Genomic DNA, 16,662 nt, shown 5'->3' on the forward strand with positions numbered 1-16,662 from the left:
AATTTTAATTGTTTGTAAAAACAATTTTTTATTTTAATTTTATAAAATTTATAAATTCAATTTATATGACATTAATTTAATTTACATTATTATTGATTCAATCTTGGTAGGTGAATGGAGAACGGAATTTCATTCCATTGACCTAAGAAACACAAGTCTTTTCTCCCAATAGTTAAAGGTTCATCGGATATGTAGATAACAATGATGTCAAGCAATTTCTTGAATGGAAATTGACTGATTTTCTGAAAGGAGACACCCTAAAGTCCAAAAGCTAAAATAAAGTTGCCTTTATGCTGCCCTAACAATTCAATACGTATGACTAGCTCTTTCCACCACAACGACTATGTGTTTACCATAAATTAATTTGTGGTTAAAAAAGTATTCCCTGGTAAAAGAATTTTTCTCATTAAAAATTATTATGGTTAAAAAAATATTTTATGGTAAAAGAGTCTTTTTCATGAAAATTAATTGTATGGGTATCGATGTTGTAAGTTATGAACAATTATTATTAGTGGTTTGCTTTAGTATCGAAAAGTTTTCTACCTATACCTTCTTTTTACAATCAATAAAATGAGGATATATATAAAGGTATCACAATTAAAAGAAATATATATTAAACAAGTCACCAATTAGTTAAAGTAAATTTTAAAGAGTTATAATCTTATACATCATGTATTTAAGAATTTATTTTCCAAATGGGATAAATAAAATTTAATTTACTTAATAACCAAATCAAAATTATAAATTGTAATATTGAAAAGTTGAATAGAGAAGGTTTGAGAATCAAAAGGGGAATGACAAAGTTAGAAGATTTTTTTGGTGATAAAGACATTAGAAAATTGAAGATCTGATTGTAAAGATAAAAATAAAAAAGTTGATTGATTTTTTTATGATACTAAAATATATGTAAGGAATATTTGAAAAAAAAAACCAAAATTAAATTATATTATATTTAAAAATATTTGGTAAAAAAATGTTCTAACTCATAGATTATGATTTAAAATATTTTTTTTTACAACATATTTGGTAAAGATTTATATTGTTTGTAATATATTATTTATATAGAAAAGAAAAGATTTTTGAAAAAAAAAATCATTTATAAGATGATTATCAAGGAATTATATTAAGTAATTATTTAAATTTTCCCTTTTTTAAGCATTAAAAAAATTTAGTAAAAAAATAATTGTAATTTATTTTATATTGCTAATTTATAACTCAAGGACTATGTAAAAAAACACTTTTGAAACATATTCATTAAAGCATTTATTGGTCAAAATTAAAATATAGAATCTATTATTAAATTAAAATAGTATTATTAATTTCTTTTATTGTTATTATATTGTTAGTTTTAAATTTATAGTTAATAGAGAATGATATTTCAATTTTTGTATGCATATGATTTGGTTAAATATTGATAGCATTTTTTTTAACTAGTGGATTGAAATAATATTAAATAAAATTTAAAATAAACAAAAAGCATAAATTTGAGGAGGGTACAAAAGCTATTATGAGAGTACGACAAATATGAGAAGGATACGGAAAAAAGTGAAAATAGTGAAAATGATATATAAAATAATTAGTTTCTTCCTATTTATTGTTCACTAGCTTATTAAACATTTCCCATCATTCATGATGTAAATTTTGGCATAAATACAGAAGAAATTAAATGAGATGATATGAAAAAAGAACATTGGAGGTGGGCTCAGTGGAACCCTATTGAAATTCAATATGAAACTTGTTTGACTCCTATCTAACCCAACAAAATTAAGCATAATTTAAGAAAAGAACTATCAGAGAAAAGAAACAAGAACAGGTTGCAATGCCCATGTCACAGAACTTCATCTTGAGCATAATCATGACCTTGAAAGCCGTAATCAAAGGTCAAATAAGAACTTTCTCCGCGCTTGGGTGTTTTTTCTCGGAATATTCGCTCTAGACATCTATTTGAACCAGTCGAAGCTCAAGTAATCGACTTCAAAAAGGCAAAAGAAGAGGTAAAACTACCCATCACTTCCCATGCACAACTAATACAAGATATTTAGTTTTTTGACTACTTGGAATTAATGAACGTATCATTTTCCTTTCAGTCCACCTTTCGGTTTTTGTTGGTGAATTCAAAAGACACTTATAAATTCTTTCTTTTTTACTCTCTTTTTTCTGGTGCCTTAGGGTCCATCCAGGGTCATACTTCCTCCATTCCTGATGAAGCTGAATATGTAGATCAAACCATCCGGGATCCTAACAACACTGCAGGAGTGGTTCATGTAGGAAGAGTGTAAATAATTTTTATTTTTATTTTTATTTTTATTTTGGGAAGAGTCCTATTGGGAATTATTTTATTTTATTTCTATTAGTCTTATATTTTTTGGGAAGAGTCCTATTGGGATTGTGCTAGTGAAGTCCCATTCCACTTATAAGTAGAATCTCCTTCCACTTTGAGTCATGTTCTGATTACAAGTAGAGTCCCATTGGGATTGTGTTAGTAACCTATAAAAGCATATCACCCCTCACTCTCTATATATGAATAACAATTTTTCAGAGAGTTTTTTAAAGAGTTTTTCTTCACATATCTATCTGGAGGAATTTTTTCAAAACTCGAGTTGTACACATCTCGCTTACAAAGTGCACCCAAGGCGAGATCTGACTATTGAATCCTAAAGGTAGACCACTGGTACCCTAGTGCATCGAGTTCTTCTTCGAGGAGGGTAGAACTATTTCAAGGATAGTGTTTGTCACGCCTCAACCGATAAGTTTTTCTTCTCATTAATTATGTTATTTGTTTATGTCTTTTGGGCTAGTCATTTGTTTCATACCCTTAAAATCCAACAATCTTGAAATATATCCAAATGGAAGCTTCTCTAGTTCACACCCGTCCTGACACCTCTAAAATTGATCCCTTCAATGGGACATTCTTTAAGAGTTGGTAGGAAATGGTTTTCTCTGCAATTGATGTAGTGAACTTGAGACACATTTTGACTGACCTAAAACCAGAAGATGGTTCTCATTTGTTACCAACTTGGGAAACTGGAAATAAACAAGTTAGACATGCTATTTTGAGTGCCCTTTCTAATGAACTTTTTTATATTTATTATCAATTTAAAGTTGCAAAAGAAATTTGGGATATAATGAATAAAAAAATATATTTTGGAAGATGCAGGAACTTAAAAATATGCCATAGGGAATTTTAGAAATTTCCAAATGACCGAGGATAGAGATGTATCATCTCAATTCCATGACTACCACTTGTTGATTAATGACTTAGCTATTAAAGACATTAGATTACTCGAACCTTTTATGGTTGGTTATTTAGTAGAGACTTTTCCAGATTCTTGGAAAGACTACAAAAATGACATGAAACATAAAAGGAAACAAATGTTCCTAGAGGACATCATAATCCATATTAGGATTGAGGAACAAAACAAAAATAGGGACAATGTTGAGAAAGCTAAGGAATTGTCTTCTAAGGCTAGTGTAGTAGAAGAAAAATCCAAACCCAAAAACAATAGGTCCAGAAAGCAAAAATCTAGGACCAAGCCCAATGCATCAAACAAGGTCCAAAACCCAACTATTTAAAAAAAAAAAAAAAAAAAAAGAACAGGAGTAAGGATCTTGTTTGACTTTGATAAAAGAGTTTTAACCAAAAATGATGCATTTGTGGGAAATGGCTATTATAATCAGGGTTTATTTATGTTGAATGTTTATGATATTATCAATAATAATGCATCTTCTTCTTCTACTTACATAGTTGATTCTTGTGATATTTGGCATGGTAGACTAGGGCATGTGAACTTTTCATATATGAAGAAAATGGTTGAATTGAGTTTAATCCCTAAACTGTCCTTAGAAAACCATGGAAAATGTGAATCTTGTGTAGAATCTAAACCAACAAAGAAATCTTGCAAATAAGTTGAAAGAAAATCAAATCTACTAAGTTTAATACACAGTGACTTAGGAGACCTAAAAAATACAATGACTAGAGGTGGTAAACGATTCTACATAACTTTCATAGATGACTACTCAAGGTATACAAGGGTATATCTTTTGAGAAACAAAGATGAAGCAAGAGATGTTTTCATCAAGTACAAAAATGAAGTGGAAAATCAACTAAGTAAGAAAATTAAAAGGCTTAGAACTGATAGGGGAGGAGAGTATGAGTCCAATCCCTTTCATTCTTTTTATGAAGATCATAGGATCATTCATGAAACTACTCCTCCTTATTCCCCTGAGTCTAATGGAGTAGCAAAAAGGAAAAATAGGACCTTAAAGAAATGATGAATACAATGTTGATAAGTTCAGAAGTACCCTTAAACTTGTGGGGAGGGGGGGAGCTATCCTATTCTCATGTTATATTCAAAATAGAAAACCTTACAAGAAAACTGGTAAAACTACTTATGAGTTGTGAGAGGGTTATGCACTTAATATAACATACCTAAAAGTGTGGGGGTGTTTAGCTAAAGTTCTTCTCCCTTAACCTAAAAAAAAATGAAAACTAGGTCCTAAAACCTTTGATGCAATGTTAATTCATAATTTGGTGATACACCAAATGGATGTCAAGACTGCATTCTTGAATGAAGATTTGGAAGAGGAAATTTATATAGAACAACTTGAGGGTTGTGTAATTTCAGGGAAGGAGAAAAAGGCGTGTAAGTTGGTTAAAACAAGCTCCCAAACAGTGGCACAACAAATTTGATCATGTGTTAATAAATAATGGATATTCCATTAATGATGCCGATAAGTGTATCTACAACAAGTATGAGGATAACACATGTGTAGTCATTTGTCTTTATGTTGATGACATGTTGATCTTTAGAACTAGCCTAGAGGTTGTGTGTGAGACCAAGAAATTCCTAGGTTCTAAGTTTGATATGAAAGACCTAGGAAAGGCAAAGATGATTTTAGGAATTAAAATAACTAGAACACCTAATGGGTTTAAACTTTCTTAAGAGCACTATGTGGAAAAGATCCTAAGGAAGTTTGAACACTCTGATTGTAAACTAGTGTCAACTCCTTATGATCCCAGCTCACAGTTGAAGAAAAATAGAGAACATAGTGCTACCCAAATAGAGTATGCTCAAATCATAGGGAGCCTAATGTACTTAATGAACTATACCAAACCTGATATTGCTTATGCAGTAGGTAGATTGAGTTGGAACAACCAAAGTCCTAATCAGGACCATTGGACTGTTGTTTATAGAGTCCTTAAGTATTTGAGGGGCACCATTAACTATGGTTTGTGCTTTAGTGGATTTCCAAGTGTCCTTGAAGGATTTAGTGATGCAAATTGGATCTCAGATTCAGATAAGATGAAATCCAGTATGTCAAGCAAACTTGCATTACTTGGTCTACTATGAAGGTTGAGTTTATTGCCTTAGAAAAGACAAGTTCTAAGGTTGAGTGTCTTAGAAACCTCTTAGCAGATATCCCTTTATGGACGAGACCAACCCCATCTGTGTCTATGCATTGTGATAGCCAAACTGTAATTGCTAAGGCTAAGAGTAAACTATTTAATGGGATGAACAGGCATATACGCCTAAGGCGCAATATTGTGTGATAGTTGCTTGAAACAGGGGTTATATCCCTAGAATTTGTGAGGTCAGAGTTGAATTTGGCTGATCTTTTAACCAAACCACTAAATAAAAAACTAGTGGAAGAAACATCGAGGGGGATGGGGCTTATGCCTATTACATAAGTTAAGAGTGGTGGTAACCCAACCTATTAGAATGGAAATTCCATGAAGTAGGTTCATATGGGTAATAACAAATCACTTGTTGACTTGAGGTGCTCTATCAACTTTAATTGTATGAGAGTCTATCTCTAAGGTGTAGATAGCGCGTATTCTGCATTGATTAAGGTTGAGTGTTTACTCTTAATGAATACCATATTCTTTATGGATGGTATGTTTAAATGCAGAACATACTTGATGGATTCACCTATATGAGAGTGGAGGTGGGGCCGCTTCCTATGAGAACTTAGGCAGGTTCTTTAGAGCTCTCATGAATATCCAGGGGGTGCATGGCCTATTTGTGCCAACCCGTTTTATACAACTCGTAGTGTAGTTGAGAAAACCAATGTGGATAAAAGTCCCTTAAGTTACATTAAGAAACACTAGCTCATAGAAATTTATTTTCACCGTGTTTTGTGATTCAATACTTATTTGTCCTAATACTAGTTCATAGCCTTTAGGCACCAGTACTGATGCATTGGATTTTTTTTTCCTCCAAAAAAATAAAAAAATTATGTTTACACTCTATGGGGGATTGTAGAAGAGTGTATATAATTTTTATTTTGGGAAGAGTCCTATTAAGAATTATTTTATTTTATTAGTCTTATATTTTTGGGAAGAGTCCTATTGGGATTGTGCTAGTGGAGTCCCATTCCACTTATAAGTAGATTCCCCTTCCACTTTGAGTCATGTTCTGATTACAAGTAGAGTCCCATTAGGATTGTGTTAGTGGCCTATAAAAGCAAGTCACCCCTCACTCTCTATATATGAATACCAATTTTTTAGAGAATTTTTCAAAGAGATTTTTAAAGAGTTTTTTTTTCATACATCTATCTGGAGGAATTATTTCAAAACTTGAGTTGTACACATCTCGCTTATAAAGTGCACCCAATGCGAGATCTGACAATTGAATCCTGGAGGTAGACCACTAGTACCCTAGTGCATCAAGTTCGTCTTCGAGAAGGGTGGATCAATTTCAAGGACAGTGTTTGTCACGCCTCAGCCGATAAGTTTTTCTTCTTATTAATTGTGCTCTTTGTTTGTGTTTTTTGGGCTAGTCATTTGTTTCCATATCCTTAAAAATCCAACAATTCATATTATGGTAGCTGAGTCATTTGACGGCCTCAAAACACAACAGGCTGAGCCCCAAAAACCCACGAGCACTACCCATGGTCTTGAGAAGGGAAAGAAATTACCCCCACTTCACCCTACAAAAGTGTTTATTCCTCTTCAACCTTAAGAGGAAAAAGAGGATACAATGAGCAATAATCTGCCATATTGGGTATTCAATTATGGCAACAAAGAGGTTGAGGTAAAGGGCACTAAGGAAGCACTACAACACACTGCCAATGATGTGGGGAACATTTCTAATGATGAGATACTAGTGAAAGAGAGGGTCTCTGAGTTGCCACCTACTTCAGCTGTTCATGTCTCAATTCCTTTGCCTTAGAGCTTGATTGGACTTTCGACTCCCTTCCTTTCAAGTGAGGCCTCGGTGCCACTTACCACCACCCTAACCAATGTTCACGAGAAGCTCATCCTATCTTCTTTTACAACAATTAGCTTAGACTTGTCACCTCTCATTATTTTGAGTTCTAAAATTCAGGGTAGCATAGCACCAACGACAGTTCAAACTCCTACTATCCGCATCCCAACCATGACTAATGTTAGCACATTGGTGCCTGGAATCTCAAACCTACAACCTCCCTAAGGCAAGCACCAGGGGATTTTAAGGAATGAAAGGCCTATTCCTCAAACTAAGTTTGGCGTGGATTAGGGAAACAAGTATTCAAGTCTAAGGACATGGGTTCTCTCCTGCAGGTGATTCCATTTTGGAGTAAATATTTACTAAGTATGGGGACATAACTGTTGACTACTGCTTTACAATGAGACATCAAGTGTTCTGGTCTATGACCTACTATCCACTACATGCAGACTCCCCATTAACTGTGTCCGTAATCCAATAAGGTAGTGTTATCATCTATCAAGATTACCTCTCAAGTCCTTAAGTTACATATCTCACTTATTATGTGATCAAATGACACACTCTAGCTCCAAGGAGCATATGTCAAATTCCATTAAAGGAATTACTATGACCACATATTTCATGATTACATGTCCTTTGGATCACCCAAGGGGACACGCTATCTCAATGCCATGAGATATCATAATGTCTTTATTGAGAATACCTATTACCATAAGCCTCCATCAACAGTGATCCAATCCATAGAGATATATGACCACTTTAAGGTCTCACCCATAAGTCAAAACCTCTTATTGATTTTGGCATAAGCTCAATATCCTCTCAAGGTTAAGAGTCCATGCAGTATAGTATCTTGGTGAATAATAACAATTGATAGCTTGGCATCATGATTCATCATAAGTCCTGTCCAATGTGCATCACATATACTAGTATACTCACCATAGGAAACCCATCCTGATGACATAAACAAGCCATCCCTTCAATTAGGAGGTAGTGCACTATATTCTCTACTAGATTGCCCAAATCCATGAACTAACTATGGACAACTTATCTACTTATAAGGAACCTATGACTTATATCTTCTATACAACTCCTAATGCACCCAAGTCATGTACAAAGTAAGAGATATGGGCTAAATGCTCGAATCAATGTCAATACACCCAAGGGATAGCAAATGGATAATTAAGTCTAACTTTGTTACATTATGTCTTGCTTTTAGGGGTTCAATCCCAACAGCTTATGCTTCAAGGCAATTAAAGTCATTTGTTAGAAACTATTTAACACATGATTTAGAGTTTACAACAGTGGTTTTTGTCCTCAAGACTTGGAGACACTACTTGTATGGAAAGAAATTTAAGGTGTGCTCTAATCATAAAAGTTTAAAATACATCTTCAGTGAAGATGGGTGGAGACATTGGAAGATTATGATTTTGCCTTTCATGACTATCCTAGAAAGACAAATATTATAACAGATGTCATGAGTAGAAAGAACTATGGACAATTTTCTAGCTTATGGTTGAGAGGGTTCAAGATGTATGTAGTTATTGAGGATTTTGAGTTGTGTCTTGGTTGGGAAGGACAAGGTCAATGCTTCTATAGTATGTCGGCTAGACAAAAGATCATCCAAAAAATAATAGAAACCCATGTACATGGTGAGATTTTAGAGAAGGTTAAAGCCTAGTTGGTAGAAGGTGGAGTAGACAATAATTGGTCTATGCATGCAGATGGGAGTGTGAGATTTAACAGAAGATCGTGTGTTCAAGGGATGTAGGGTTGAGAAATAAACTTTTAGCAGATGCTCATAGCACAAAGTATACCATTCACCCTAAGAGTACCAAAACGTATTAAGACCTAAAGAGACAATTTTGGTGGAGTGGAATGAAAAGAGACATTGCTCAATATGTAGCTAATTGTAAAATTTGTCAACAAGTGAAAGTCGAACATCAAAAGCTTGCAAGGTTGTTGCAACCATTGCTTGTACTTGAGTGGAAATGAAATCACATCACTATGGACTTTGTGATAAGGTTTTCAACAACTAGAAAGAAGAAAAATAGAGTTTGGGTTATTGTGGACTACCTCTCTAAATTAGCTCATTTCCTAGCCATGAAGACTATTGACTTTATGAACTCTTTGGTTAAGTTATATATATAGGAAATTGTGAGATTTTATAGGATACCATTGTCTATAGTGTCTGACAAGGACCTAAATTTACTTCTTAGTTTTGGCAGAGTTTGCAAAAGGCTTTGGCCACCCAATTGAATTTTAACATTGCATTTCATCCCCAATAGATGATCAGCCAAAGAAAGTAATCCAGATTCTAAAAGACTTGTTGAGGGCATACATCCTGGACTTTGGAGAGAATTGGGCAAACTATTTATCTTTAACAAAGTTTGCATATAACAATAACTATCAATCTAGTATCGACATGGTGACTTATGAAGCACTCTATGGGAGAACATGTAAAACGCTCTTGTGTTGGACATAGTTAGAAGAGAATAGTTTGTTTGGACCTAAGATTGTCTAAGAGACTATAGAAAAAATACAACTCATCAAAAAAAAAAAAAAAAAAAAACTCAAGAATGCTCAAGGTAGGTAGAAAAGTTATGCATACCAAAGAAGAAGGTCCTTGGAATTTGAAGAAGGGGATTGGGTCTTTATGTCATTTCGAATGGCCATATTCTAGCTAGTTTAGGAAGAAGGGTAAGTTAGCCCTTAGATTTGGTGGACCATTTCAAGTTGATAACAAAATTGGCTTGGTAGCATATAAGTTAACATTGCCTTAATAGCTATCCCATGTGCATGATGTCTTCCACATATCAATGCTAAGGAAAAGTACTCCATATCCGACTTGTCTAATTAACTTGCAAGATATTCATGTTAACAAAGATACGTCATATTCAAAGGAACCTTTGCATATTTTGGAAGTTGAGGAACACAAGTTTAAGAACAAGGTGATTTCTGTAGTGAAAGTATAGTGGCAACATCATGGGATGAAATAAGCAGCTTAAGAAGTCAATGAGGAAATGAGGTGATACCATCCACAACTTTTCAACAATTTTTTAAGTTAATCTAAATATTGGGACTAATTTTATTTTATTTATTTTATTTATTTTATTTTAGGGGTAAGGATATAATAACCAAGTATTTTAGGCCTGAGAGTTTGAAAATTTCTAAGTAAAATAGTGGTTGAAAAATCAAAAAGGCAAAATTAAGAACATGTGCTAGATTTGGATTGGTAAAATTTGAAGAACTTTAGTGGTCAAATAAGTGATTTGAATTTGGTCCATGTCACCCTCACTATAGAAAATTTCTTAGAAAGTTAAATAAGCCTTACCTATTATTAGAATTAATAATTTTAATTTTGAAGGATTAATTATAAAAAAATAAAATAAAATAAAATATGAGTATGAAATTTTTTATTTTTAGAAATTAAGTTTTATTAAGAAATGAGAAATATAGTTTACAAAAAAAAAAAAAACAATAGTTGCAAGATAATAAAAAATTATTCAATTCTGAAAAAATTAAAATTTATTTAAGGGTTTTGAAAAAAATAAATAAATAAGCAATGTTTTCATAATCGGATCGGTTATCGAACTGAAAAAGTTACCAATTCACGGTTTACTGGTTGGACCAGTGGTTAAACCGCGATCGAACTGATGATATCATAAATATGTAATTTATATATTATTAAAATTAAAAATAATTATAAAAAAATTAAAAATATATATGAATAAATTAAAAATCAATAATATTTGTTTATATCTTTGATATTATCAAATTAAATCATATTAGTATTTGAAATTTTATTAAATGAAATATATATAATATATTAAAAATGAAAGTTTAAACTAATTTTATAATTTTTAAAAATATTATATTATTTTTATTTAATATTATAAAAAATTTAAAATCCAATATATATTGTTTTATTCAGCATATTAAATAATAAAAGGAGTGTATCTGAGTGGCGTCTTAGGTTTGCAAGGTTCAAACCCTTTTGGTCATTGAGGGCAAAGACATCACTGGTGTGGGCTTTGTCATAATAAAACAAGGCCCAACTATGTGCTTTTGCCAAAAAAAATTTATACAAGGGAGTCTTCCATACTTATAGAAAAAAGGGGGCAACTTGAACAGTTGGATTCGTTTAGAACCCAGTGGAATAGACCGGAAATGTGACCGACGGTTGAACCGGTTGGACCTACTGATCCGGTCCGGTTTTCAAAATAGTGTAAATAAATATAATGAAATAAAATAAAAGGAAGAAGAAATAATTAAAAAAAAGATTAATTATAGTTGAAAGTTAATTATAAGTAAGAATTGACATAAATCAATATAATTAAGAAAAAATATATGATAAAGTTTGACCCTATATGTATATGAAAAAAATCAGATCATTAAATTAGGGGTAAAAAAAACAAAACCTTTCCTAGATAGGTGAGAGAGTTATAAAAAGACAAAGTCTAAACACCGCCCCCTCCCCACCTTCAATTATTATCTCCATATTCGTTGTTGACCTATGAAGTCTTCTCACTTGTGTGAATGCTTTCATGGAAACTCTACCCCACTCCACAAATTCAATTATTATCTCCATCCTCTTTCTTGACCTATGAAGTCCTCTCACTTGTGTGAATGCTTGCATGGAAATTCTACTGCTCCGAAATTAAATGCCATTAACTACTAAGCACGCAATGAAGGAAACTGAGTGAATACCACTATTCAACTGATAATATGAACAAGGGATAATTGAAAGGGATGAAATCATCCAAACTAACCTTTCACCTTTTTTGAATCTAAAAAATACTTATTTTGAACAAAACTATTCTCATCTTTTTCTTGCGAAAATGACTCTTTCTTTTAAAACACATATGTAAATAATAAAAATATTGAAAGATATTTATATCAAAAAACTCTTCAAGTTAAAAAATGAGAGCGGTTAATTTTACAAATTTAAAATCTTTTCATCTCTTTTAAGTTTTAATCAATTAATCTTATTAATAATGGGCCAAGACTATAAACATTTTGGTTATGTTGGTTAAGAAAACTTTAGTGAGAAAATATAAGAAAAAGGAAATTAAGAGACATAATAAAAATAAAAAAATAAATTGAAAATTAATAAAGTATTTTTATGTTATTTTAATTTTTTTATATAAAGATTAAATAATTTAAATATATATAAAATTGTAATTAATTAATTTTAATTATAGTTGATTTTTATATATATATATATATATTTTATAATAAAATCAAGCATGAGATTTTTTATTTATTTTTAATATATTTTTAGGTTACTTGACGGATTACACAACCTTAGAATTGTTGGGCCACCGACAGGGAAATGGTTGCTCTCTCCATTAATTTTAAGTGAAATATCAAAGGAGTAACAATCAAAGAAGAAAAAAAGGCAGCATAATGAGACTGCTAGTGGTTACTTTCATATAAATATATACTTTTGAGACCCAGCCCCAATATAAACCGCTGAATGCCAAAAAGACACTCTAGCCTCCACTCATGGAGAGAAGCGATCCTCCAGATCCCTGTAAGTCAACTGGATCGGAACCTCTAGTATTGCTTTCTGAAAACTCTTACAACTCTTTAACCGAGGGCGGTTGGAAAGCTAGCGGCTATGCTCATCCCATCGAAGAAAGGGGTTCAATGCCTCCTGCTGAGTTTGATCGGGATATCACATTCAACTCTACTGGCATATACAGTTCCTGCGGTTCCAGGCCCGACGTTTCAGGAGCTGTGTATATTTATATGAAAGTAACCAAGTAAGTTGAATGCATTTCACGAATTTCGTTCAGTTCATGTAGAAATTCTATGGCTCTCATCTTCATAGCTTATAAAATCTTGACTAATACACAGAGTCCTTGTAATTTTAATTACCAAACTAATGGAAGAAAAAATATCAACGAAGAGTAAAAGGTGTAGAAATGTTTCATGAAAAGTCCTCTAACTCACCCTGATGAATTAATCAGTTATTCTCCTCCTAAACCCACTTTGTTCTTAAAGGGTAGGTTCCACTTAAGCCCATTCAAACCATTCTTAGGATGAATTGCCAATGAATTAATTCTAAAAATTGGGTTGGATTTGTGCTTACCTTTTCTTTTTCACCTCAAGTCAATTTTTATTGAGTTTGGATCTACCTTTTCAACCAAAGCCGAACCTAGCTCCATGTGGTATTTATATGGTTTTGTAATCTTCATTTTGTATATATATTTTTTTTAATATTTTCAAGGAAAAACTATTAACTTGCGCTTTTGTTATGCATTCTTACACTACATATTTTTTGATGATTTGCTAAAATGATATATAAAATAATGAGTTTTTTCCTATTTATTGTTGACTAGACTATTTATTTTTTGATAATTTGCTAAAATGATATATAAAATAATAAGTTTTTTCCTATTTATTGTTGACTAGCCTATTGGCATGTTGCACTTGTTTGACTCCTATCTAACCTAACAAAATTAATCATAGTTTAAGCCCAATTCAATTTTGAAAAACTAAGAGCAAGTTGAGCTCAGCTTGAGTACCTCTAATTAGTTAGATGTCAAGTTGAATTCCGCTTGAGATGATTGTTTTTAATTAAGTACTACTACAAGGTGAGCATTTGGTGACGGTTCTGTTGTATTATTCCTAGTTAATATGGATTAATTGCAACAAGGATTCATATCCGGTTAGCTATCAAGCAAAAAAGAATACTGGAAATAAATTTTTTTCTGCAAGAGATTCATATTTTTCTTGATCTCTCCATCCCTCAATCATTTCCCTTTTCTTTTTTCTTCTGAAAGCAGTACTACTATAGGGATAGGGATGGCAGTTTCTTGTTTGATTCATTCCTGTCAAGAGACGATGATATGGATGAGGTTGAATCACCTGTTCGTTTAGATGGGGAAGAGCCTGAAGTTGATTGTCAGATACCACTGAAAGGAATGGTGTTCATGTCAGAGATGGATGCTGAAAAATTTTACTACCACTATGCTGAGAAGATCGGTTTTAAAGTGAGAAAAGGTAAGGTACAAAGGCTATCAAATGGGGACATTAAAAGACGATTTTTTCTTTGTTCATGCGAAGGTTTTCGGGCCAAGAACCAATCCAATCAGACCAAAAACAAGTATCAGAGAAAAGAAACAAGAACAGGTTGCAATGCCCATGTCCAAGTTACACTTGAAAATGGACAATGGGTGATTACAGAACTTCATCTTGAGCATAACCATGACCTTGAAAGCCGTAATCAAAGGTCAAATAAGAACATCCTCGATAGGGATAAATTGCGCTTGGGTGTTTTTTCTCGGAATATTCGCTCTAAACATGTATTTGAACCAGTCGAATCTCAAGTAACCGACTCCAAAAGGGCAGAAGAAGAGGTAAAACTACCCATCGCTTCTCATGCACAGCTAATACCAGGTTTTAATTTTTTTGACTAGGAATTAATGAACGTATCATTTTCTCTTCTGCCCACCTTTCGGTTTTTGTTGGCGAATTGAAAAGACACTTATGAATACTTTCTTTTTTACTCTTCTTTTTCTGGTGCCTTAGGGTCTATCCAAGGTCCATACTCCCTCCATCCTTGATGAAGCTGAAGACGTAGATCAAACCATTCGGGATGCTAACAACGCTGCAGGAGTGGTTCATATTATGGCAGCTGAATCATTTGAGGGCCAGAAAACACGACAGGCTGAGGCCTGGAAACCCACAAGCACTACCCAAGCTCTTGAGAAGGGAAAGAAATTACCCCCACTACACCCTAAAAAAGTGTTTATTCCTCCTCAGCCACAAGAGGAAAAGGAGGATACAATGAGCAGTAATCTGCCAGATTGGGTATTCACTCATGGCAACGAAGAGGTTGAGGTAAAGGGCACTGAGGATGTACTACAACACACTGCTAATGATGTGGAGAACATTTCTAATGATGGGATACTAGTGAAAGATAGGGTCTCCGAATTGCCGCCTACTTCAGCTGTTCATGTCTCAATTCCTTTGCCTCAAAGCTTTGTTGAACTTCTTACTCCCTTCTCTCCAAGTCGGGCCCCAGTGCCACTAACCACCCTTACCAGTGCTCCTGAGAAGCCCATCCTATCCTCTTTTTCAACAGTTGGCTCAGACTCATCACCTACCATTATTTCGAGTCATGAACTTCAGGGTAGGAGAGCACCACCCGCAGTCCAAAATCCTACTCTCCCCATCTCAACCATGACCAATGCTAGCACATTGGTGCCGGGAAGCTCAAACCTACAACCTCCTCCCCAAGCCGAGCACCAGGGGATTATAAGGGATGAAGGGTCTATTCCCCAAATAGGCCCACATGCTCTGGCAGTAAGTTTGGCATGGATCAGGGAAACCAGTATTCAAGTTCAAGGACCTGGGTTCTCTCCTGCAGGCTATTCAATTTTGGAGCAAATATTTACCAAGTATGGGGACATAACTGCTGACTGCTGCTTTACAGCGCCCCAGTTTCGAGCCCAGTTTCTAGCCTCCATAGTGAAGATTGTGCAACTGATGCAGCAGCACACTGCCCGAGAACTATCAGATGCAGATATCTCCTTTATTTGTAGTACATTGAGCGATTTGGAGAGGGCACAGGTTAAGGTTGATTGGTTAAGAACTCAATTTGTTACTGTGGGGCCTCTGATTCACTATGCACAGGCTGAGGCCAAGAGGGCCATGATGCTCACTCGCTTGAGTGCAATGAAAGTTGAAATGGCACAGCTAGAGCATGAGCTGGATCAATCTGAGGCCATCTTGCGAGGCTTGAAAGATCAAATGCCTGACTGGCTTGGAATTGAGGATAAGCTTGGCAAGGGATTATTGTAGACCATTTGCTCATTGTTTTCTGTTTGTTTTTTTAAGCTTGGATGACTTGAGGAATATTGGCATGTTGGAGTTCACATTTATCAGATAATGATCCATGGAAGCTAAAACATTAGCTGACTAATTCATCATCCCAAAACATGAGAACAACCAAATCCATGTTATGAGCTGAAGTCCTTGTAGAATCCTTGTTCTGATTGCTGAAACTCAAAAGGAGACTATAGTCCATAAGATAGGGAAGAATTCCTTATTCTGATTGATTTGAATTTCTGAATTTCGAAGTGATCAGCCCCTTAGGTATGACTTGCTTAGTTTTCTAAGTTTTGCATTTCAGAAAGCTCTGTAAGATATATATTTACATGTTTTCTTATATATGAAATCTGATCTGTGTTCATCTTATGCTTCCATTCTTAATCATTAAACCAATCTTGAGAAGAAGCTTGGGATTTTAAACTACAAGTACTCAATTCAAAATCTTCATCAATTTTGATCGCCTAATTGAGAATTGTTTTAAAACCTATGCCTTGAAGAATGATGCTTAGAGTACCAATTGTTTGCTCAATTTTTAGCTGAAGGACTGGCATTTAAAGGGCATGTTTTTTGGGAAAAAGCTAGACATCTACGGTAGAATTTTGGAAAAAGCTCA

The 16,662-nt window shown here is 33.8% G+C and overlaps 1 protein-coding gene across 1 annotated transcript in view; it reads left to right on the top strand.

Annotated features, from left to right (window-relative positions):
- The window catches only part of LOC104882714 (uncharacterized), a 92,562-nt gene extending 76,147 nt beyond the window's left edge, over positions 1-16,415 (top strand). Inside the window, exons 2-3 of the mRNA XM_059734869.1 lie at positions 14,000-14,572; positions 14,745-16,415. Coding sequence (XP_059590852.1) covers positions 14,063-14,572; positions 14,745-16,019 — 1,785 coding nt within the window. The 5' untranslated portion in view covers positions 14,000-14,062 and the 3' untranslated portion in view covers positions 16,020-16,415. The remainder of the gene's footprint in view (positions 1-13,999; positions 14,573-14,744) is intronic.
- The last annotated feature ends 247 nt before the right edge of the window (positions 16,416-16,662 follow it).

This window comes from Vitis vinifera, chromosome 18, assembly GCF_030704535.1.
Source record: "Vitis vinifera cultivar Pinot Noir 40024 chromosome 18, ASM3070453v1".
NCBI lineage: Eukaryota > Viridiplantae > Streptophyta > Magnoliopsida > Vitales > Vitaceae > Vitis > Vitis vinifera.